The following is a 24374-nucleotide window of genomic DNA, read 5'->3' on the forward strand; positions in this document are numbered from 1 at the left end:
ATTCACATGTACAGCTCCTTCTAGGGCAGTGGTTTTCATCCTTTTGGGTCAAGGAACCCTCACATTTCATGGAACCCCCAATCCTCTCCCCCTCCTCCCATCTCACTATGACAAAGACAAAGTAAAACACTACTAAATGAGTGAATGATCATTTTTTTATTAACTGCAGGAAAAATATATCTTGAAACATTGGAAACTTTGGTACAATTTTCAAATGGCCAGAAAATTGCATGCTCAGAAACATAGAAACATAGAAAATAGGAGCAGGATTAGACCATATGGCCCTACAAGCCTGTGTCGCCATTCATACACTTTCAGTATCCCGCTTTCTCTCCGTACCCCTTAATCCCTTTAATCCAGCTCTCTCTTAAACATGTTGAATGGACAGGCCTCAACAGCTTTCCGTGGTAGAGAATTCCACAGGCTCACAACTCTGTGAGTGATGAAGTTCTTCCTCATCTCAGTCCTGAATGGCTTACCCCTTATTCTTAGAATGTGCCCCCTGGTAGGGAACATTATCGAAAAACACTGCTCTCTGGAGTAATATCTCAACATCTCCAGCCAGGCAGGAGCCAAGCAATGTAAAAGTGGTTCCATCTTGCTGGAACCTGAGCTGATTCTGCAGTGATCTTGCCCAGATATTGAAAATTACTGTTACTCCAAATCTCAGTCTAAGGCTCCCTGTGATATTGCGCACAAGAGGAAACTCTCATAGAACATAGAACATTACAGCGCAGAACAGGCCCTTCGGCCCACGATGTTGCGCCGACCAGTTACAAAACAATGACCCACTAACCTAAACCAATCCCTTTTCGTCCATAAACCTATCCACGGATCTCTTAAACACCCCCAAACTAGGCGCATTTACAACTCTCTGTCTTTACCATAGTCTTCTTAGATGAAAAATATTCTCAAGAAAAATATTCCAATGCTCTACTTCTTCATCATTTTGTAGAAATGCAGGCCTTTCATCAGTAGATGGTGCTGTGTGGGAGTTATGAAGTAAATTCAGCTTTCCACATCCTTCTTGTTCATTAGTACTTTCATTGTTTGTATCAACTGTATCTGGTAGTGAAATGTCTGCTGCTAGGACCAGCAAGTGAGTTTTCCTTGCTTGTCATTTTGTGTGTATTGTATTTAAATATTATTTCCTTCGACTATCTTGTGCTTTAGGATTTATGAGTATCTCTATTTCACATAATTAAACTTTTTTTGTCTCTCCTGTTACACCTGATTTGCTGCTTTTTAAATTGTACAGGGGTGTCAAACTGGGAAGTGCTAGATAGTATACAAGAATACTCCACTTAATTGAGCATGTTAATTTTCAACGTTGTTTATCAGCAAAGTGACTCATTGGAAACGCAGTTCAAGAGACTGTAACAAATATTATCATTTTCCCACTGTCTTATCTGCATCTTGTATTATCCAGGAAAGAACATACATTTCCTACTTTAACAAATTAACTTTCAAACGAGTCCTCAATTATTTTTGAAACCCTTATGATCAACAAAAATCGGTTGGAGATATCACAGGAAAGCAAATAGTTTGGAAGTTAATTGTTAAATTCTGTGCTCTGTACCTCTGGGAGAAGTCTTGTAATTAGTGGGCCTGTGAATTTGTAACCAGTAGAGAGTTTTCACTGGCAATATTAAAGGTTTTAAGGATAATTGGATTATTCCTGTGGTAATTGTCAATAAGAAGTCTCCTCATGAGGGAAATGGAAATCAATTATAAACCAACAGTTTATAACCTTGGCAAGTGTTTATATTGTGACTAAAACATTTTTTCAATCCAAGAATTATGATTAATTATCTTTCACAACAAGCTCAGTGATTGATTTAGATTTAATTTCACCTGTATATTTAATTGTTTAAATAAATACATATGGACTATTTTGCAAATGTTGGAGGCCACTTTCACAGTGCAATCAGGGATAAGATTATTGCTCTGTTTTTGTATTCCATTCTAGCCTAATGCTAACCTCTCACATGAGGCACAAACACTTCCTCGCAGGATTGGTGGGTAACAATTAGAAACAAATACCAAGGTTAATTTACCCCTCTGAGGCAAGAGGACTAACTTGAATTCTTATTCCTCTATTGACATAACCCATGCTGAATGAAGTTAGCTAACATAACACTGCCTATTGAACAAACTTCAGATCGTCCTGCTCTACATGACTTGGTCTTACAGTAGGTTTACTAAGTGGGCTGTGTGGATGCCGTATAATCAGTTATTATCGACTTTTAAGTTAACCTTTAGCAAGTGGGGCGAGAAACTCCCTGGGTTGTGAAAACAAGTGTCCAAGGTAGAATGCCCTTGAAATGGCCTCTATTGATGAAGGGAGGGTAAAGGGTTCAGATTACATCCTTGAACATCAGAACAAATTGGAACTCATGGACTTTAATACTTTATTGATGTTAATGGTTAACAGTGCACAAATGCTTTCCGGCCACTGATCTCTCATTAACCCGAGTTAACTCAGTTTTATGAAGTACAATGAGTTCTCACAATTACTGCTTACTGGGGAGAAAAACAAAGTTATTCTAATTGAGAATGATTGTAAGATTAGATATATTTTTAAAAAGTGAGTTAACAGAGCGGAAATATGTTGCCACATCCCAGAATACAACAAGAAGTGATTAAATATAAGATGCAATCATATTTCTCTGCAAATTCTAGATATGGAATTTCATTGTGTGGTTTGGAGTACTTTAGTACAAATATTACAGATTGCTATTAAAATGGAATCTGGCATAAGCAGGAACAGTAGTCAATATCCTAAATTCAATTCCATAGCTACAATTTGTTGGGCTAGCCAATTAATGTTCACATCCAATACTGTACAATTCTCCTTGCTAATATCAGGGAACTTAAGCAAAAATTGGGAAAGCTGTCCCACAGACCTGTCAAGCAATAGCCTGACATAATTATAGAATTATACCTAAGAGCAAATGTTCCAAAAACCACTATCATCATCCCTGGGCAAGACCAGTCCCACCAGCAGGACAGACCCACCAGAAGTGGCAGTGGTACTGTGGTATAAGATTGAAGGGGAGTTGTTGTGGGAGTTCTCAACATTGACTCCTTTCCCCTTGAGGTATCCTGGCATCAGGTCAAACAGGGGGGCAAGGAGGCTACCTACTGCCCATCCCCACTGTCATTCCAGCTGATGAACCAGTACTCTTCCATGTTAAACACCACCTGGAAGAAACACAAAGGGTGGCAAGGACATAGAATGTATTCTAGGAATGGGACTTCAATGTCCATCACCAAGAGTGTGGAGATGCCGGCATTGGACTGGGGTGGGCACAGGAAGAAGTGTCACATCATCAGCTTAAAGTAAAACAGGTTTATTTGGTATCACGAGCTTTCGGAGCATTGCTCCTTCCTCAGGTGCGTAGAGAATTGGGTTCACAAACAGGGCATATATAGGCAGAGATGCAATTGCAAGGTAATGGTTGGAATGCGAGTCTTTACAGGTAATCAAGTCTTTACAGGTACAGACAATGCGAGTGAAGAGAGGGATAATCACACTTTAAAGAGGTGTGAATTGTCTCGAGCCAGGACAGTTAGTAAGATTTTGCAACTCAGGCCAAATGGTGGGGGTTACACATAGTGTGATTTGGAAGCAAGATCCTGGTTGAGGCTGTCCTCATGCATGCAGAACTTGGCTACCAGTTCCTGCCCAGCGATTCTGCATTATCATGTGCCTTGAAGGCCACCTTGGAAAACACTTACCAAAGATCAGAGGCTGAATGCCCTTGACTGCTGAAGGGTTCCCTGACAGAAAGGGAACACTCCTGCCTGGTAATTATTGAACAGTGTCCATTCATCCATTGTCACAAGGTCTGCATGATCTTGCTAATGTGCCATGCCTCGGGATGTCCTTTCCTGTGGCATATGAGACAACGTTTGCCGAGTTGCAAGGGTGTGTATCGTGTACCTGGTAGATGGTGTTCTTCCATGTGATGATGGTATCTGTGTTGATGATTCAGCATATTTTATGGAGGTTGCTGTGGCAGGTTGTGTGGTGTTGTGATCACTGTGTGCCGATTGGCAGGAATAAATTGTCTCTAAATCAGTTTCCCTCAATCTGGATGGCCATAAAACATTAGATAGGGGTCATGAGTAGATAGGTGGACTGGTGGTGTTGAGATAGCGGCGTGGGCTCGTTGGGCCGAAGGGCCTATTTCCCAGGCTGATTTTGGTTTTTTTTTGTTCTTTGTTCTCCTGAAGGCTGGGTAGTTTGCTGCATACAATGGTCTGTTTAAGGTTGCACGGTTGTTTGAAGGCAAGTAGTGGAGGTGTGAGGATGCCCTTGGCGAGATGCTCGTTTTCATCAATGACATGTTGAAGGCTCCGAAGATGATGTCATAGCCTCTCTGCTCCGGGTACTGGACGATGAAGGGTACTCTGTCAGTTGCGTCCCGTGTTTGTCACCTGAGAAGGTTGGAAAGGTCTTTCACTATGATGTATCCTACTAACTATTCTGACTTCAGACAATTCACACCTCTTTAACCTGTGATTAAACCTCTCTCCACTCGCATTGTCTGTACATGTAAAGACTTGATTAACTGTAAAAACTCACGTTCTAACCGTTATCTTGCAATTGAGTCTCTGTCTATAAATGCCCTCTTTGTGAACCCAATTCTCCACTCACCTAATGATGGAGCAGTGCTCCGAAGCTCATAATGTCAAATCAACCTGTTGGACTTTAACTTGGTGTTGTGGGACTTCTTACTGTGCATCATCAAGAGTAGTTCAATGGTATCAGTACCGAACAACCTAGCTAAGTTGTAAAGAATGTATCTGTTAGACTGGGCCTGCAATAACTGGCGAAGGAATCAACAAGAGGGAAAAGCCCTCCAGACCTTGTCCTTATCAATCTCCATGTTTCAGATGCATCTGTCCATGGCAGTATAGTGACTGCCACACAGTCTTTGTGAAGATGAAGTCCTGTCTTCAGATTGAGTATGCCCTCCATTGTGGGACTACCACCATGCTAAACACAACAGACTTAGAACAGATATAACTGAACATCCATGCAGAATTGTGGATCATCAGCACAACAATTCTAAGTTCCTGGCCTTGCATATCCCTCATTCAACCATTACCATCAAATTAAGGGATCACCTATGCTTCAGTGAAGAGTGCAGCAGAACATTTCATGAACATCATGAGCTATATCTAACAATGAGATATCAACCTGGTGAAGCTATAACACAGGACTTCTTGCATGCCAAACAGGAGAATCAGTTTGTGATAGACAGAGTTAAACAATTCCATAACCAACAGATCAGAACAAATAATGGAGGAGCCCTGCGCATTAGCACAAAAAATAAGGCTGAAGCATTTGCAACAATCTTCAGCCAAGAGTGCCAAGTGAATGATCCATCTTTGCCTCTTCTGGAGGTCTGCAGCATCACAGATGCCAGTCTTCAGCCAATTCAATTCACCCCATGTAATATCAATAAATGGTTGAAGACATCTGATACTGCAAAGGCTATGGGCCCTGACAACATTCCAATCATGGTAGAAGTGACTTGTACTCCAGGATTAGCCGTGCCCCTAACCTAACTGCTCCAGCATTTAGCCAGTTGTCCCTGAAAAGCAGGACAAATCAAATCTGGACAATTATCGCCCCATTGAACTCCTCTCAATCATCAGCAAGATGATGGAAGGTATTGTTGGCAGTTTCATCAAACAGCATCACAAAGCAATAATCCATTCACTGATACTTAGTTTGAGCTTCATCAGGCCACTACAAGGACCAATCAGGAATTTGATGGCATACACTGCACCTGCCAAGATGGGTGCAGCTCCAACAAAACTCAAGGAGCCCAACCATCCAGAACAAAGCAAAGCAAAACGCCTTCCTTCCACCAACTTAAACATTCACTCCTTCCATTACCAATACAGTACACAGTGGCAGCAGTGTACACAATACACAGAATCCACTACAGCAACTCACCAAGTATCTTTCGGCAGCTCCTTCCGAACCCAAGTCTTCTATCACCTTGAAGAACAAGAGCAGCAGATGCACGGGTACTTCACTAACCGCAAGTACTCCTCCAAGCCACACGCCATCCTGACTTGGAACTATACCATATTCCTTTACTGTTATTGGATCAAAATCTTTGAACTCCTCCCTAACAGCGCTGTGGAAAACTGGCACCACCTTCTTAAGGGCAATCTGGAATGGGTAAAAATCCCTAATCTTGCAAATGAGACATACATTCAATGAAAGAATTTTAAAAAAATGCTGTGATTTGGCTGAATTTTGTGTAAAGAAACTTCTGGGAGATGAGATGCATGTTCCTGAGGAGATCGTGCCCTTCACAAGAACACTGACTTCATGATCAGAGCCGACAGACCTTTTATTATTCAGCGTGCAACAATAGTAGGGACAATCACACATATTGTAACAATGTCACATACAGGCAATATTGTGACCCACTTTCATTGATCCTTTATAACAAAGAACGGCCTGAATAAAGTTTTGCTAAACACATTTGCACAAAGACAGCATGCTTTTTAATTAAACGTTTTTTCAATAAACACGAGCAAGATCAAGCTTGCAAAACAATCCACTTCCGCATTTTCTGCACAGCAAGCATTCTGAAAACTCCTTGGCTGAAAATAGAAAATGTTGGAAATGCAAAGGTCCCAACTGAACTATTGACTCATCCCATCTCTTTATAGATGCTGTATAGATAGAACTCTCTCTAGTTACAGATAGGCACCAGATTTCTGATTGTAGTACAAATAGTTAATGACAATATTGTTTTATGTATTATTACAGAATGACAGAAAAGGAGAAGCAGATCCTTTGTGTTGGGCTAGTCTGTTTGGATATTATTAACGTGGTTGATAAATTTCCAGTTGAAGATTCAGACACACGGTAAATAATATCACCAATGAGGTCAAAGTTTTCATCCTTTAGCAATTTCATTGAAATCAATTAAATAATTTTTGAAATGAATTCTAACTTTTCCTGATTTTAATCTGAACTGTGATACTTTTGCTATCCCACTCAGCTTCTGGCCAAGTTTTGCTTTGTTTGGTCACCTCTTTCAAGCGAACCATAGAATTATAGATTCCCTACAGTGCAGAAAGGGACATTCGGCCCATCGAGCTTGCACTGACAACAATCACACCCAGGCCCTGTCCCTGTAACCTTGTATTTATCCTGCTAATCTCTCTGACACTAAGAGGAATTGTGCATGGCCAATCAACCTCACCCACACATCTTTAGACTGTGGGATGAAACCAGAGCGCCCGGAGGAAAATAACATAGACGCAGGGAGAACATGGAAACTCGACACAGACAATTACCTGGAATTGAACATGGAGGTTAATCTCTTGCTTTCAATCTAGTATGTTGGCATAAATTAAAAAGAAAAAATATATTTACATTTATATGCTGCCTTTCATGACCTGAGAATGCCCTGAAGTGCAATAGAACTCATGGAATACTTTTATCATATAGGATATGTGGTAGCCAATTTTCACATTGCACATAAATATCAGTGTGTTGATGACCAGAAAACATTTTTTTTACTGATATTGGCCAGGACACTGGAAAAACCTTCCTGACTGCTTTAAATGAAAGTGGCATAGGACATACTGCACCTGGGAGAGGAGATAGGGCCTCAATTTAACACCATATCTTGGAGATACCTTTGACACTACAGCATTCTCTCAGTACTGAGCTAGATTATCTGACTGGGGCTGGAATCCACTGAATGCAAAAATACCATAAAACTAAATCAAAATAATACTAGAAAAATATTTTTTCAAACTACTTAACAAGATTTCAATTCTCACTTGATTGAATTTTTAGATGCTTATCTCAGAGATGGCAGCGGGGTGGGAATGCCTCCAATACATGTACAGTCCTGTCAATGCTTGGTGCTTCCTGTGGATTTATGGGCTCCCTGGCCCCTGGACATGTTTCAGAGTAAGTTAGAACTTTTTTTATTGCATCACCAAGCATTTTTGTATCTTGATGTTAGTGTGACACACTTCCAGAAGTGTCCTTTATGCTTAATGATACTTTAAACATTCTTCAGTTGTGTGATGTTGTTTGGTCTATTTAAAATTAATGTATGGATATGTATGGGGTTTTAAGCCATGAAAGGTTTTTGTTTAGTTCCTCAGTGTAATCAGATGACAAGAAAGCTAATGTCACACTTATGGAGAGGAAAAATAACTTGTACTGGTCAAAACATAAAATGGAATTCCCCAGTATTAATTATTTCATTTTTGCTGTAAAAAGAGATGTGCTGTTGAAACTTTTTGTCTTGCAGTCATCAGAACAGACATAAGAATGCCAAATTTCAAAGGAACCAACAATTTATACTGCATGTCAAAAGAGTGCTGATTGGCTGGCGAGATATATCTGGTCGAATTGTTGCCATAGTTAATACACAAGGAAACTATTGTTTCCCTACCCCCATCCACCACGCCTCCCCAGCCCCCGCCCCAATTTTGTTTAATTCATAAATGATGCAATTCCTGGATATATTTTGTTGCTTGCAGAGGATGGGTCCTTGAGTATGAATATATGTAGCTTTTAGCTACATATATTCATGGTATCTTTTCAAGCAGTGGAGGCAGCCTGCCATTGGCTGGTGGGCTTCCTGTGCAATGCCACCCCACCCGCTCCCCGCCCCACCCCGGGGTTTGCCAATGGCAGGACTGGTAGATCGTGCCGGTGAGAATGGCGGAAAATTCTGGAAGCACAGGCTGGTTGGGTAATGTCAGTACTCTGCCTATTGTGAATTTGAATTACAATATACCCTAAAAGGTGAAAATACACCAAAGTGTCCAAAGATTGAAGCTCTTCATGAAAAGGTAAGGTAAAAGTCTTGCATTCTCAGATATAAAAATACTCCCGTTCCGTCACTGCAAATAAATCACTTTTGTGTCTTTATATTTCCCTTCAATAAAAATAATGCAATTTTTGTCTTGTTGGGATTTGAACTCTATTAAATCCTAGAGTAAGAAAATCCTTGTTGGTGAGTAACCTTATTAATTTATAATACAAACTACCAAAGTTTATTGGACAATAAACATCAATACTTAACATTCCACGAGTTGAAGCATGGCTTCATTAATTCTAAGTGCTGTTGCCAGTGGGAAAATCGGCTCTGGCACAATACTGAGGTGGGATTCAACTACCTTAAAACTCAAAAAGATACCAACGTGAATCACGCCTGGCCAAACACACCTGCCGCGTGAGGCTCCTGAATCAGTGATCACCTGTTCAGCTGACTTTCAAAAGCGCTCCCAGCCTCCCCTTCTCAGAATAACTGAAGGGTGAAAAACCTAGTCTCACATTAATGCAGTAAGCATTTCATGTTGGATCTTTTATGAGACTAATCTTTTAGTGTTATAACTGTGGATTTACCTCTGACTGCAGCAAGAACCCAGAAAGAATCATTGATGCCTTTGCCTTTTTTTTTGGACGGCACAGTGATTAGCACTGCTGCTTCACAGTGCCAGATACCCAGGTGCGATTCCAGGCCTGGGTAACTGTCTGTGCGGAGTTAACACGTTCTCTCTGCATGATTTTCCCCCAGATGCTCTGGTTTCCTCCCACGGTCTGAAAGACACACTGGTTAGGTGCATTAGCCATGCTAAATTCTCCTTCGGTGTATCCGAACAGGCACCTGAATGTGACGATTAGGGGATTTTCACAATAACTTCATTACAGTGTTAATGTTAGCCTACTTGTGACTTGTGCACGGGTTTCCTGTGGGTGCTCTGGTTTTTTTCCCACAGTTCAAAGAATCATACAGTGATAGAATCAAAGAAGTTTACAGCATGGAAACAATCCCTTTGGTCCAACTTGTCCATGCTGCCCTTTTTTTTAATGACTAAGCTAGTCCCAATTGCCAGCATTTAAAGAACAAAGAACAAAATCAGCCCGGGAAACAGGCCCTTCGGCCCAATGAGCCCGCGCCGCCATCTCAACACCACCAGTCCCCCTCTCCACCCACAACCCCTGTCTAATGTTTTATGGTCATCCAGATTGAGGGAATCTGATTGTGGGACAATTTATTCCTGCCAATCAGCCTAAGAGCACATCTTTGGGGTGTGGGAGGAAACCGGAGCACCCAGAGAAAACCCACGCAAGCACGGGGAGAATGCGCAAACTCCCACAGACACCGGCCCAAATCCATGTGTCTGCACAGCAATCAGTGATAGTCACTGAGCTGTCGTCTTGCCCAGTATCTTGTCCAGTTTAGGCACACACTAACGACATGAAGCACTAGGCCAATCTCAAACAACCAAGAGTAGCCCCAGTACGACCCATCGCGTGTATGCCCCTCATTGGATACGAGGTGGACCGACTTAAAACCTGTATCACTCCATGATTGGCCCATATCACTCCATACCCATCTTACCCATGTAACTGTCTAAATGTGTTTTAAAAGACAAAATTGGACTCGCCTCTACTACTACCTCTGGCAGCTTGTTCCAGACGCTCACCATCTCTGTGTGAAAAAATTGTGAGAGACAACACGATGAAGGGGTGAGAGAAGGAGCTTTCCAGAGGGAAAAACAGAAAAGGGAATTAAGACAGTTTAAACTGAGTAAAGAACTGTCAGATGTACCCGATGAAGACACCACTAATAAGCCCCCTGCTCCCACCTCCCCCCAAGCTCTGGACTGAACACTGAGCTTCCAAAGTATTCACAGTTTAATGAGGAGGATGTGGAAGCATTTTTTAATCTCACATAAAAGCTTGCAATGAGGTTGAAGTGGCCAGTGGAGGCTTGGACCCTTCTACTGCAAAGCAGCTAAATGGGAAAAGTCCATGAGGTTTACGCCCTGTTGTCTGATCAGAATTTTATAAACTACAAGATGACCAAAAATGCAATGCTGAGGGCGTACAAGCTGGTACTGGAAACACACCACCAAAAATTCCCATCTTTCCAGAAATGGCCTGAGCAAACTTACATTGAGTTCCAAAGGGTTTCTTTCAGCCAATGGATATAGGTGCTCAAGGTGGATCACATCTATGAAAAGATCAGAGATGTGATTCACCTCGGGCTGTTCAAAAACTCACACCCACCTTCCCATAAAATCCCATGTTGAGGAACAAAGAGTCTTCAAAGCAGACAAGCAGCAATCATAGCAGACAACTAGGAAATAACACACACACACACTCAGGCACCCATCTCAAAGCAAACTGGAATCTGGTAACTCTTCAGCCTAAGAAGGGATAAGGATGAAGCCCAGATGAAGCCAACAGAAAAGGAAAATCTGGAGGGCAAAAACATATCAGTCTCCAACTTTAAAAAAAAACCAAGTTGGTAAACTGGTAACGGCATGCCTACTGTGTTTTCAGTGTGGAAACTACGAACACATAACGGTAGATGGCTGTCAGTCTGAAAGACTCACAAGTACTGCAGTTAAGACAGGTCTTTAGCCACGAAGGTGATATGTCTATGCTCCAGAATAGAAGAGCTGCAGAATACCTACTGGAAGCTTTTACAGAAAGAGAAAATGGCCACTATTATATCTCAGGTGGCAGGCAAAGAGGTAACTGATGCTTGAAGGTTCCCTTGGTTAAAATCAACAAGGTGAGTTGGTCACCAGTACTGTGACAGGCGGGATTACTCTGATTTTACCAATGCAGTGAGTTGACCTATTGCTGGGCAATGACTTTGTGGAGTATTAGATGCTGTGTTCAAAGGGTCCACAGAGACCGGGGAAGTTGAGAGAAACATGCAAAATCCTGCATGATGCAGAGGGCTGAAGAAGTCCCAAAAATCCCACAGTGCCACAAAGGATTAAGGGGCTAAAGGAAAACCAGTAGAATTTAAAGAGATTGAGAAAGAGCCAAAGCATAATAAATGTACTGGGATGAAAGCAGCAGAGGTCGAAGGGCATGCAACAGTGATATGGTTGACAGAAACCTTCTTTATGGATTTAAATAGGGACAAAGAATCTTTTCAAACAGACAAGTAAAAATTGGAGGTGATGCCTCATCTAGGAGAAGGACTGCAGGGGAGTACAGTGGAAGCTGGACAGCCACATATGATCTGTGTCCCAGAAGGCTCGGGGCAGGTTTGGGCAAAGCTCATCCCTGAAAGAAGGGAAGAATGGAAGATAATACTTCTCAAAGAGAAACAGCACTTCTGAAAACCACAAGGAAAATAAAAGTCAACTGACTTTTGTCCTCTGAAGAATCAAATCATCAGGTTTTAAATCCAAAGATAACTTGAACCCAGCAGTTCAGATTCAGAACCCATTAAAGACAAAGGCCAGGATTCTCCCAGTCTGCTGTGCAGGCAATGCAGTGGGCCAGGAGACACCAGCAGGGGGCCTGTAGCAAGGTTCCTGATCGGTGTGATGTGAATCGCAAGCCTTCCAGGTGATTTTCCTTTTAGAGTAATTGGCTCACCGTCGATTATCGTATTGAACTGAGGATTTCCATATGATTAGCAGGCCCAGGACAGTATCCTGTGAACCTGTGAACATCTCCCCCCATCCCCCAACATGAAGTGGTCCCTCCAGTGGCAATAATGACTGCGCCCCAGTAACTGGAATTAGGCATTCTGATCTTGCTGGAGGGATTTGAGGCCCTCCCAGAGGTCAAGGGTAAAGTGGGGTGTGCCTTGGGCAGTGCAAGCCCAGCAGTGCTAGCCTGGCACCCTGGCACTGCCAAAGGGGCAAACTGGCACTGCCCACTGGGCACCTTGGCACTGTCCACCGGACAGGCCCAGGGAAGTCCAGGAGGCCAGCAATCGGGATGTGAGGGGGTGGGTAGTCAGAAGACCAGTGCTAGAGCTTTGCAAGGCAGAGAGACTAGTGATCGGAAAGCCGGCAATTGGGAGGCTGACGATGGGAGGCCAGTGCGCATGCGCCGATCTGCGCGCTGATATGTCGGTACATGCGCAGTGGCCCACTCAGCACTATGGTGCCCGCCTCTCACGCAGAAATAGGCCCCACCCCCTGATTACCAGAGTAAATCCTGGTCAGGCACTCTACAATGCTCAGAGTGCCAGAGGTTTGTTCTGGTAAATATGCCCAAATACTCCCATTTTCCCACACACAGATTTTTTTGGGAGAATCACAGCCAAAGTGCTTGAGGAGAACTCAGGTTCCTGACAAGGGCTAAAGGATAGTTTATCACCCATCACCACCCAGAGATAAGAAATATCAATGTGTCTGAATTATTAAATCCATGGGTTGTGGAAACAGCACTTAAAGGGTTAAAGATCAGGCAATGCCGCAATGCAATAGCAGGAATTTGCATACTGGAATCCTTGGAACAGAAAAGCTGTCTCTACAGCAGTCTGTGAAATTTGATCCTCTCTGAGTTGAACTTGAGTTTCCACTTAGCCCAATCTTCACCTAAGACCACAAGTCTGTTGGCATTAAGATTCCAAAAGCACGAAGAACAGATGCCAATGAAAATCCAAAGCCACTAGACACCACACAACTTGGCTTTAACAATGGAAATAATGGAAAATAAACTAAAATCTCCCACAGGCCAGATCCCAACACAAAGAGATTTAGTTATAATTTTGCCTCATCCAAAGAGGGCGATGAAAAACTCAAACTTTATGTGTGGATGTCTAAGTGAAGGTGCGACGATTTTTCCCTTTTTTAAGTGAATACTGTAATGGAGTGCCTTCAGCATTTCATTTCTCCTGCTGGGGTGGTGATATGATGTGGAGATGCCAGCGTTGGATTGGGATAAACAAAGTAAGGAGTCTCACAACACCAGGTTAAAGTCTAACTTGGTATTTGGTAGCACAAGCCACTAGCTTTTGGAGCGCTGCCCCTTCATGAGGTAAGTGGACGTTCTGTTCACAAACAGGGCATATAAAGACACAAACTCAATTTACAAAATAATGTGCTATGCAATGCTCTACAGCCAGAAAGACTGATGCTCTGCAGCCAGAAAGTGCTGGAAAAATGGAGCAAATCTGGTAGAACCCACGAAGAGAGAAACAGAGTGAACATTTTGAATCCAATATGACTTTTCATCAGAACTTATAAGCTGGCTAATTGGACTTGCTCTTTCGAGTGAGGTGATTTTATAGCTAAAGAAGAGACAAAGCAATTGGAAACTGGATTAATCAGTTAAGCTGCTTGGGTACATTGATTAAATTAGAAGCTACTTTTGACATATTAGAGTTAAGGATGCAATGAAACACCCTCATGTTGGGAATATTTTAAGGGCAAGTTTAAATGTTACAGGTGGAATTTTCTCAAAAGAATTCTAAGTGTTGAATTTGCCTGAAAACTGCAGTTATTCATGCCGGTTTTTTTCAGTGGGAGAGAAATCAGGGTTGAATCTCCCACACTCTTTGCACTGCAGAGGCCATCAGTGCGAATATCATTAAATTTCAGGAGATGGGGTCTATTCCCGCTGGAGAGGCAAAAAACAGCATGCTCAGTGGGCCAAGATCAGCGTATGCGCAGTGGTGCTGCACTGACAGCCCCCCAGTCGCTGGCCAGCTCAATCGCTAGACAGTCTCTTGACCCCAGCATTGCGACCCACGGCCCGAGCACTGGCCCCTGACTATTCTCTCCCCGTCCCCCAACAGTAAGCCCCCTCCCCCGCAGTGCCAACCCCTACCCCCCAGCAGGCCGACTATCCCCCCCGGCTGCTGCCACACCCAGCCTGCTCCAATTGTTGGCTTCCCTGCTCCCCTCACCAATTCCTGTACAGAGTGGCAATGTGCCCCCACCCTCACCGATTGTCCCCCCTCTTCGCCTGCCCAATGCCCGATGGATTGTGCCAAGGTGCCCCTGGATGGGCATTGGCACTTTTCGTCTTGGGCAGTGCCAGGATGCCAATGCCCGGGTGGCACCACTCCCCCACACCGTCCGACCCTCTGGGGGTCCTGATTGTCCCCCCAGGGTTGGGCCACTAGTTCCCCGAAAGCAGGGAGCTAGTCCAATTCACGGTGGAGTGAAACACTTTGGCAGGGGGGAGATGCTAGTGAGCCCAGAGAATTCTGTCCCGGGCCCTCTAATCTAATTCAAATTATATTTAAATGACCATTTAAAAGATTTTTGCGTCTCCCTCTCAGGCATTGTGCAGACGCCACCAAAAATTTGGTACCTGGAGTCACAAGTGGGCCGTGAACAAGTGTGCGACTGCATGAAGTGGCTGATTCGAGAATTGCCCAGCCTGCTCCACTCTAATGTTAGCTCTAATATTAGGGATAAGAGAATCACGGCCAACATTTCTCCAGAATTCTTCTTTTCAAGGACCCGTCTTTAGGTGACCAAAAGCACTTGAAGCTAGTCACTTTTAGCGATCATAAGAGAGGGGATTAAGGGTTATGGGGAGAAAGCGGGAAAGTGGAACTGAGCAGCGACAGATCAGCCATGATCTTATTGAATGGCGGGGCAGGCTCGAAGGGCTAGATGGCCTACTCCTGCTCCTATTTCTTATGTTCTTATGTTCTTATGAATTCTAATGTAGCTGGTTTCATGACATATTTTATAGGGGTTAATGGAAAATATTATCTTTTAGCTTGGCAGCTAAGAAAACAAAGGGCCAGTGCCATATGGGTTAATCACCTCCTGCACTTTGGGGTAGTCGTCTGCCCATCTCTCTGCTTCCTAAGGGATGTATTTGACAAAATCAGCGAAGGCCAAGTGTTGAATGCACGCTGTCCTAGCTCCTTGACTAATGTTATGGAAACCTCAAAGGTTTACTGGAAGACAGCTTCACCAGAATTCTATTGCCCCGTCCACCACAGGAATCAGAGCAGGTGAAGGATGGACAATGGGAAGGTCGTTGACCTCGGATGGGGTTTTCCAGTCTCAGGTTGAACAAGGCCATAAAGTCCCATCCCACAGCTCTAGGTATTGAGGGCTGTTCTCAACTCATCGTCACTAATAAGAGCCTGAAACACCAGGGCTTCAGACCTTCCTTTCACAGAGTGACCAATTCCTCCCAACTGCTTACGTACACACAACTGCCCCAACAATATGCTGGACTGACCCTTATTCCCTGGAACTGTATCGAGGAGATTGGCAGTGGTAATGCAGAGGTGGTAATAGCAACTTTGCTGCAGCCATCTGCCATGGTGCCTCATTTACTGTGCCTGCTGCCTCACCTCTTTGTCCTGATCATCTATGATACTACAGCATAGGTTTCACTGCTTCCTGAGACAATAAGTCAGTTAGGATTATATTCACTGGAGTTTAGGAGAGTGAGGGGGGATCTCATGGAAACTTATACATTTCTAACAGGGTTAGACAGGGTAGATTCAGAAAGAATGTTCCCGATGGTGAGGGAAGTCCAGAACTAGGGGTCATAGTTTGAGGATAAAGGGTAAACCTTCTAGAACTGAGGTGAAGAGAAATTTCTTCACCCAGAGAATGGCAAAATTCAGTACCACAGAGAGTAGTTTGGATCAAAGCATTGTCTGATTTCAAGAAGATATTAGTTCTTTGGGCTAAAGGGAAATGGGGGGAAGGTGAAATCAGGATATTGAATTTGATGACCAGCCATGATCGCAATGAATGACGAGCCGGCGCAAAGGGCCAAATGACCTACTCCTGCTTCTGGTTTCTAAGGCTGCAAGTTATGTGACAGCCATAAATCACTTCATTAACAGGTGGCCCACCTGTACTGTTCTATATTTGTTTAAATTTGGTTGTCAAAATTAAGCATCAATTTAACTGGAAACACCTATCCATATTCTTTAAATTGAATATAATTCAAGCCATTGAGCAGTACCTGGCCATTTGCAGTGCGTAAGATCTCTCCCTTTGCCATCATCAAAGACAGAGCTAACTAGTTTCATTGGAGTGCACAAGCATTATTGCATGTCCCGTGACAACACTAACACAGAAGGAAGAAGAGTTTACTAGGAACATGCCAAAATGTGATGAAAAGATGGGCAAAGGTTGAAGTAGTGACCATGAGAAACAGAGGTCTCTGAACTGCAATTAACAATGCTACCTCATCTAACACGCAGAGAGCAGCAGATGTGCATTAGACATATCAAACTTCTCTCCTTTACTTAAAAACTGAAGCTTTATTCCTGGACAAGAGGCTTACTGCACTTCAAAATGTAATTTCAGTCAAAGAAGTGAAATTTGGAAAACTCAAGTTGGTCTGAGTTAGAGTTTGTAAATATAGTGGCTGATTGCTTCATGAGCTGCGTTTGAGGATGGCTGCAAGAGATCATTCTCACTGCAGTCTGGGACTCATAATGACCGGTACATATAAAACTAAAACATGTTTACCCCAGAAGAACAATGACCACACAATCATTAAATTCAATAATTCAATATAGTCTGTAATTCCGAAATTCTAACAGTGAGGAGCCAAATATCTCACTTCAAGTAACTGCCTTCAAAGAAATGGCAGAATAACGCTGGGCATACCAAGGATTAAAACATGCTTAGAATTAGAAAGCTTAGACTAAACAACAGTAACTCCAAATCGATCAGCAAGAAATGATTAAAGAGGGAAAGTACGCAGTACAAATCCTGTAAGAAGAAGAGCTTACTGAGAAGAATGTCGAGACATGCCAAAATGTGATGAAAAGGTGATCAGAGAGGCAAAGAAAGACTTAGACAAAACATAGCAAGAGAGGCAGAACGTAACAGCATGAAATTCTTAACAATAGTCAGATCGTCAGAGAACAGATGAGAACCATAAAGTATATTAATTTACTGGAAACAGAGTGCGCATGAGACAATAATCATTCTGAACGATTTCTGCAAATATTCACAAGGGAAGATGATGAGAAACATACTATTCCCAGCTGAGATAAATTGGGCAGAATTATTAGTTTTGACATGTATGAGAGGGAAGACATAAGCTGAAAGGCCCAAATCTCGATAAATCAGCAGGAATAGATTATTTATATGCCAAAGTGCTAAGAAAAAGAAGAAGATTGACAAGGTTTCACCAATCATTATGATGGAACTGGGGAGCTGTGAGAAGACTGGGAACAGGACAATGTGGTGCTCGTATTTGGAAAGGGTGACAAATCAGGCAAGGACACCTACATAGTCTGAATTAAGTTCTGTACAAAGTAATGTGTTGTGAATAATCAATTTGTGATCCATATGCTTTAGAATATAACTTTTAATATTACGAATTAAAGTTTTAACTGTAGCAAATAGGGGTATCTGGATGAGCAATCCTGAAGTAAATGCAATTCAAACAATCTTGAGAGTTTATTACACTTAAATGAGTGGGCCATGTTGACCTGACATCCAGAACGGTAAGATCATAAAACTGCAGATGGATTTAGTTAGCTAAAGATTTGGAAACATGACATTTGCAGTTATTCCAGTAAAGGATAAATTATACCTGTGGTTTCTTGAATTAAGAAAAGCTCTGGAATTAAAAGATAGTTCATTTGCATTTCTGGGAACAAACTGACCATGGCACATTTCCATGGATTTAGGTGGAGCTTAGTGAGATTCTTTGTTTATCTCAATGCATTCAGTTAGGATAAAGCCAGCAGGCACAATAGTTTATAAAATTTGTAAGCTTTCAGTCTTATGTAATTCGTAGCTCCTTAAAAGGCAAGATATAAAGCCAGGCTTGTACCTGAAATAGAGTAAATACTAGATCTATTATCCATGACGCAGCCTGTGATTGGGAGTTGGTGTTCAACAGGTAACAGATTTGAAAAGGGATCAATGAGTGGAAGCTTTATTTAGCTTGAAGCTAAAGGAAGAAATCTACAGTAATTGTCAGTGATAACTTTGTTGCAGAAGTAATCAGCTTGATTTCAACTTGAAACCATAGCAGCAAAGTAATGGAAAGCAAGGCGTAGGAGTCACAGGGAGGCCTGTGCTTGAGCTGTGGAATCCAGGGTCTCTAAAGAAATTGGAGGGTCAGTTAACCAAAAGCTGATGGAAGATCCCCATGAAGGCTTGTACCCTGGAGAATACCTGGAACACTGAAGAGAAATCAGAGTGCATTCCGTGATATACCTTTGACTCAGTCCCAGAGATAAAGTGAATAAACCTTCAAGATTTCCGAAGATAAGGAAACTTTTGAGGGTGGGGTGGGAATTAAAAAGTCGAACTGAGTTTATAGCGTAATTTTTTAATATGCTATAGGTTTAATTGTGCTTACTTTGTTTCATTCTTTTTGATGCACAGTAAAGAATCTTTTTGTTTGAAACTGTGAAATTTTGTGGCATACTTCTCTCAGTTAATTGTTGGTTGTTCAGATTTCTTCTTTATAGTAGAGTCAAAGGTGACTTGTTGTGGCTTCAAGTAATGATTGATTTATTGACAATGACACATACATGCAAGATAAGGGTCTGACAGAACTGCAATACACATCTACTCTCTTTTCCTCCCTGGCTCCCTTTGAGGTTCCTCCCCATCCCAGGATGTGTACTTTCACTCCCGATTGGATCACTTTCCTGTGCAACCTCTCCATAGGGTCCAGCCCAATCAGGTGGTCCGCAAAGGATTGCCCCTTTAAAGGGGTCACATTACCCCCCCCTCCTTTCCCCATAATTGCTGAGTTCACTTATGAATGAAGCTAAAGGAACATCATTAAACATAGGCACACCCCTGCGGAAAAACATCGCTAAATCAATCAGTCAGAAGACTCCTGGACACTGGAGGAACACATCAACATGGTACTGGGTCCTTCAGTGACTATAAAGTCTGGGAAGACAGATGCAAAAGGCAAACTCATTAATCTGAGGTCAACATCCTCTTCAGCAGCTTCTTCCTCCTCAGTTTCGGACATCGCTGGCTTCCTAAGCTCTTCGTTAATCACAGGAATCCCTGGATCAGTAGCTGGCAAACACAAGCCTATCATAGATCACACCTGTTGGTCCCCTGTATCAGACTGGATTCTTCCTCAAAGGATTCACATTTGTTTTACATGGCAACCTTGTACTTCTACAACATAGGAGACTGATCCCATCCTTCCCACAATTTTACTGACCATCCATGTTGGTCCAGCTGCAAAGTTCCTGGCCATAATCAACCTGGAAAACTCTGTCCTTTTTCCTTGAGTAATGTAATTCTTTCTGGGAGATTTGCCTCACCTTCACCCTTCCCGCCCAATCAGGAAACAACAAATCTAAACGGGTTTGTAGGCCGCAACCCATTTGATTATATTTATGAACCCATCCTTTTTTTCTCCCTCTCACATGTATGTTTCACTCTAATCCACATTAAATGGCATCTACCACTCATCCACCATTGTCAAATCTCCTTTTTTTTAGTCAACCATTCTTGAAATTGTGTTCCCCCATACCTGAATCTAAACTGCAAAAGTATACAAACATAAGTGGATCCAGCAGTGACCTCTGGTGTATATCACTTCCACCCCTCCTCTGATCCAAGCTATACCCATTTAGTCCAACTTATTGGCAGGAATTCTCTGGCCTCCCAGCCACGTGTCTCCCGCTGACTGGAAACGTGTGGGCAGGGGTGCACTGCTAGCATGAACGGCCAGAGACTTCCAGCCATTATTTCCAGTCTGTCAGTTGATTTGTTATCTGTGCTCCTATATTCCTCTGATATGCCTCCATATTTCGAACGAACCTCTTATGAGACATCGTATCAAACACATTCTAGAAGTCCATATGCATTCCATCTCCTGTATCATTTTTAATAACTCAATCACACACTTCTTCAAAAAAACTGTTAAATTAGTCAAACATAATTTGCTTTTATAAATATGTGCTGGCTGGCTTGATTAATCCATGCGTTTCTAAATGCTTACTAATGTTATCTTGAATGATGACAGCTACTAGAATTAGATGCTCCGAACAGTATCAGTTTTCTAATTCAGCCTTTTTAAAGGTTGTTATGTGTTCATGATGTATTTTCTCACCTAATAGCATTTTCATTGTACTGAATATTTACAAGCATAAGACATGCCATGTGGCCCATCATAAATGGTCAAATCCTCTTTTCACTTTGTCTTTCCCACTGCTCTAAAGGACCTCAGGGAAAGAATTTCAGTGGTTTTTCTCCTTTCAACTTGTTTGAAAACAGTTTAGCCTTTTAGGCAGGAATCGGTTAACTCGGTTGGTTGGACAGCTGGTCTGTGATGTGGAGCGACGCCAATGGTGCAAGTTCAATTCCTGTACCGGCTGAGGTTATTCATGAAGGCACTGCCTTCTCAACTTTGCCTGAGGTTTGGTGACCCCCAGGTTAAATCACCGCTGTCAGCTCCTTTCCAACATGGAGATTAGACTGTGGGACTATGGCAACATTTTTAATTTTAATTTTAATTTTGGCCTTTTAGGAAACTCTAACATGAATGGAAAAATGAAATATGCTCTGCTAAGTTCATAAAGACAACAACAATGCGATTAAGGCATTTGTTGGTTCCTTACAGTATTTCATGATCACATAATTCATGCTGGACATTGAATAACTGGTACTGTACAGCAAAACAATGGCTCTTTTGTCCTTTTGTGTTCTGCAATTTGGAAATTAAGTATTGAGCTCTCAATAGGTTAACATCCTTTTGGATTGATGGTTGTCCTATTGACAGTGACCTGTCTCCCTGAATTTAATTTCTAAAATCTTTCCTCTATAAATATCTCGCAGTTTTATTTACGATGACATCAGACGTTATGGGATTGATGTGACTAATGTGATTGTTCATGCAGAATCATCCCTCCCAGCCTCCATTGTCATCAGCAACATAAGCAATGGTTTGCGTACCATCCTCCACACAAACAGGTTTGTACGTGCAATTGTGAAATCAAGTCAAAGCTGGTAACAGAACAAGGGGAAAGGTTTGATCAAATGACATGGTACTAACAGATTCTTTTCATATGTTCAGCTGTTTTGAGTTTGTATTATACAAGATTCCTGTTTCCGTTGTCTGGTAAGGATAGATTCGAGTCTGAATGTCACATTGCTTTAACAGTATCACCGGACTGCATTTCATTCAATTGCCACCTATTGACTATAATTAGAAATCTAGAAAATGAGATTAAACTTTCCTTTTAATATAAATCTCTCATGCAGAGAACTCCAACTCCCATTATACTTTTGAACACTACAACGTCAAATACAGAAATTTAACTTTTCAATCATAAAAATTTTACTGTGTTAAAGGTACTATATAAATGCAAGTTAGCCTTAAAACAAATCTGATACCATATAGAATTCCTCCTCCAGAAGGAAAGGAAGAGTTAGGGGGAGACCTTGTTCTAATCACAGACTACAAAGGTTGGAATGGGTATCTGCAGGTAGGTTTCTTAGTACCAACGTCCAGCATTCACTTTGCTCTTAATGATCATTATCCATGTTTAGACAAACAGAAATGTTTTCGCCAGAGGTAAGCAACTTTTTGCAACCAAATGCGCAGACTTGTTCTGTATTTTCATTTTTTTACTTCACAAACTGCCAAGTTATACCAGATTTTCCCTATCTTTCTGTCTCCTGCCTTTGCCATTTTCCTTGGCCAAGTTTCATAACAGATGATTTTCAAAGCAGAGGTGTTAACATATCGAACGTTGTGTGGCAGCGTGTGGGAATCACACCTTGTGCTTGCTGCATCGTGAACCTTGCCAATGGCTTGCGAACGGTCATACTGTCCGACATGTAAGATTTGTGGACACTTCAATCTTTACTGCATATATTTTAAAAAGTGCCAATGCAGAAATATTCCTTTCATAGATTTTTAACATTCTAAGTTGTAAGTAGCATCAAGTAACTGGTTCAGTAAATAAATATAGTGAGCACTGAACTGCACAGACAAAGGAGGTCCAAGTCACAGCAAATTTGTCCTGAGCTTAATGAGTAGGAGGAACTGGTGACAGGAGTGCTGCAATGGTCTCTGTTCTTAAGAGAAGGGAAAAAAACATCAGCCAGGTTTTCGAGTCATGATCATGGATTTGTGCCCCTCCCTGCTAGAAAATATCCTGTGTGAAATGTCTGGTGACTATTGCTTTATGTTCAGCTGTCATGACTCCTGTGGCGGAAGGGCTTTTTGCTACACTCTTTAGATTGCGCACAGTTTAGTTGTTAAGGCCAGAATTGAACCCAGGTCCCTGGCGCTGTGAGGCAGCATTGCTAACCACTGTGCTGCCCAAGACAAAGGAACTGGTAATGATAGTGTTAAAGACTAAGGCAAGTGCTAATAGTGGCATAAAAGTCAGATCGTAAAATAAGGAACAGCACTCTCTGAAAGCAAAACATAAGATCGAGTTACAGACTGGCCCTGTGGGGGTTGGGAAAAAAATATCAAAATGGAGGACAGAGTTCGTGGTTGAAAGTTGTTTAACACAATGCTGGGTCCAGAAAGTTGCTCACAACTTCCAGGTTGTATTTCTGCTTTTTCCCCCCTTAGGAATGCAATTAAGGTAAGCTAAAACAAACACTCTGTATTTTTTAACAGTTGATGGAGATCTGAGCTAACAGGTTTCAAGCAATACAAAGGAATGAATGAGTGAATAATTGAGTGAGCTGAAATGTAGCAATGTTTTGTCACTAATTCTTAACATGAATAAAATCTTATTTAATGTCACCAAAGGGAAGGGAAGCATGACTATGGACTTGTTAATGAAGATCTAGATGTTCTTGGCATATCACTATAGGGTATAATTATAAAAATCTACACAAAGCATTCAGAATAGAATAAAATGAGGCCATTCAGCTCAGCTGTTGCATGCTGGTGTTCATACTTTTTTATTCATTCAAGGGATGTAGGCATTACTGGTTAGACCAGCATTTAATGCCAATCCCTAATTGCCCTTGAGAATGTGGTAATGGGCTATCTTCTTGAACCACTGCAGTCCACACGGTGTAGGTACATTCACGGTGCTGTTAGGGAGGGAGTTCCAGAATTTTAACTCATTGAAAGTGAAGGAACAGCAGTATATTTCTGAGTTAGGATGGTGAGTGACTTGGAGGGGAATCTCCAGGAGGTGATGTTCCCACATATCTCCTGCACTTGTCCTTCTAGAAAGTATTGGTTGTGGGTTTGGAAGGTGCAGTCTAAGGAACCTTAGTGAGTTTCTGCAGTGCATCTTGTAGATGGCTGCTACTATGTGTTGGTGTTGGAGGGAGTGAATGTTTGTGGAAGGAGTGCCAATTAAGCGGCTTTGTCCTAGATGGTGTCGAGCTTCTTGAGTGTTGTTGGAGCTACACCCATCCAGACAAGTGGAGAATATTTGATTATGCTCTTGACTTGTAGTTGTTTGACAGACTTTGGGAATCAAGAGGTGAGTAACTTGCCATAGGATTCCTAGCTTTGTAGCCACAGTATTTATATGGCTAATCCAGTTCATTTTCTGGTCAGTGAAACTGCCAAGAGTTCAGTGATGGTAATGCCATTGAATGTCAAGGTGCAATGATTAGATTCTCTCTTGTTGGAGATGGTTATTGCCTGGCACTTGTTTGGTGCGGATGTTACTTGCCAC

At 42.1% G+C, this 24374-nt stretch overlaps 1 protein-coding gene across 6 annotated transcripts in view; it reads left to right on the forward strand.

The window, feature by feature from the left end:
• Positions 1-1054: 1054 nt before the first annotated feature.
• khk (ketohexokinase) overlaps positions 1055-24374 on the forward strand; it is a 39616-nt gene continuing 16296 nt past the window's right edge. For 2 of the 6 annotated variants that reach the window (XM_080196955.1, XM_080196960.1), the window contains exons 1-5: positions 1055-1099; positions 6806-6904; positions 7847-7963; positions 21550-21684; positions 22420-22554. In XM_080196955.1, coding sequence (XP_080053081.1) covers positions 1077-1099; positions 6806-6904; positions 7847-7963; positions 21550-21684; positions 22420-22554 — 509 coding nt within the window. In that variant the 5' untranslated portion in view covers positions 1055-1076. The remainder of the gene's footprint in view (positions 1100-6805; positions 6905-7846; positions 7964-21549; positions 21685-22419; positions 22555-24374) is intronic. The other 4 variants (XM_080196956.1, XM_080196958.1, XM_080196957.1 and 1 more) reach the window with 3 other exon arrangements.

Source organism: Carcharhinus amblyrhynchos, chromosome 10 (genome assembly GCF_965287045.1).
Source record: "Carcharhinus amblyrhynchos chromosome 10, sCarAmb.v2.hapA, whole genome shotgun sequence".
NCBI classification, from domain to species: Eukaryota; Metazoa; Chordata; class Chondrichthyes; order Carcharhiniformes; family Carcharhinidae; genus Carcharhinus; species Carcharhinus amblyrhynchos.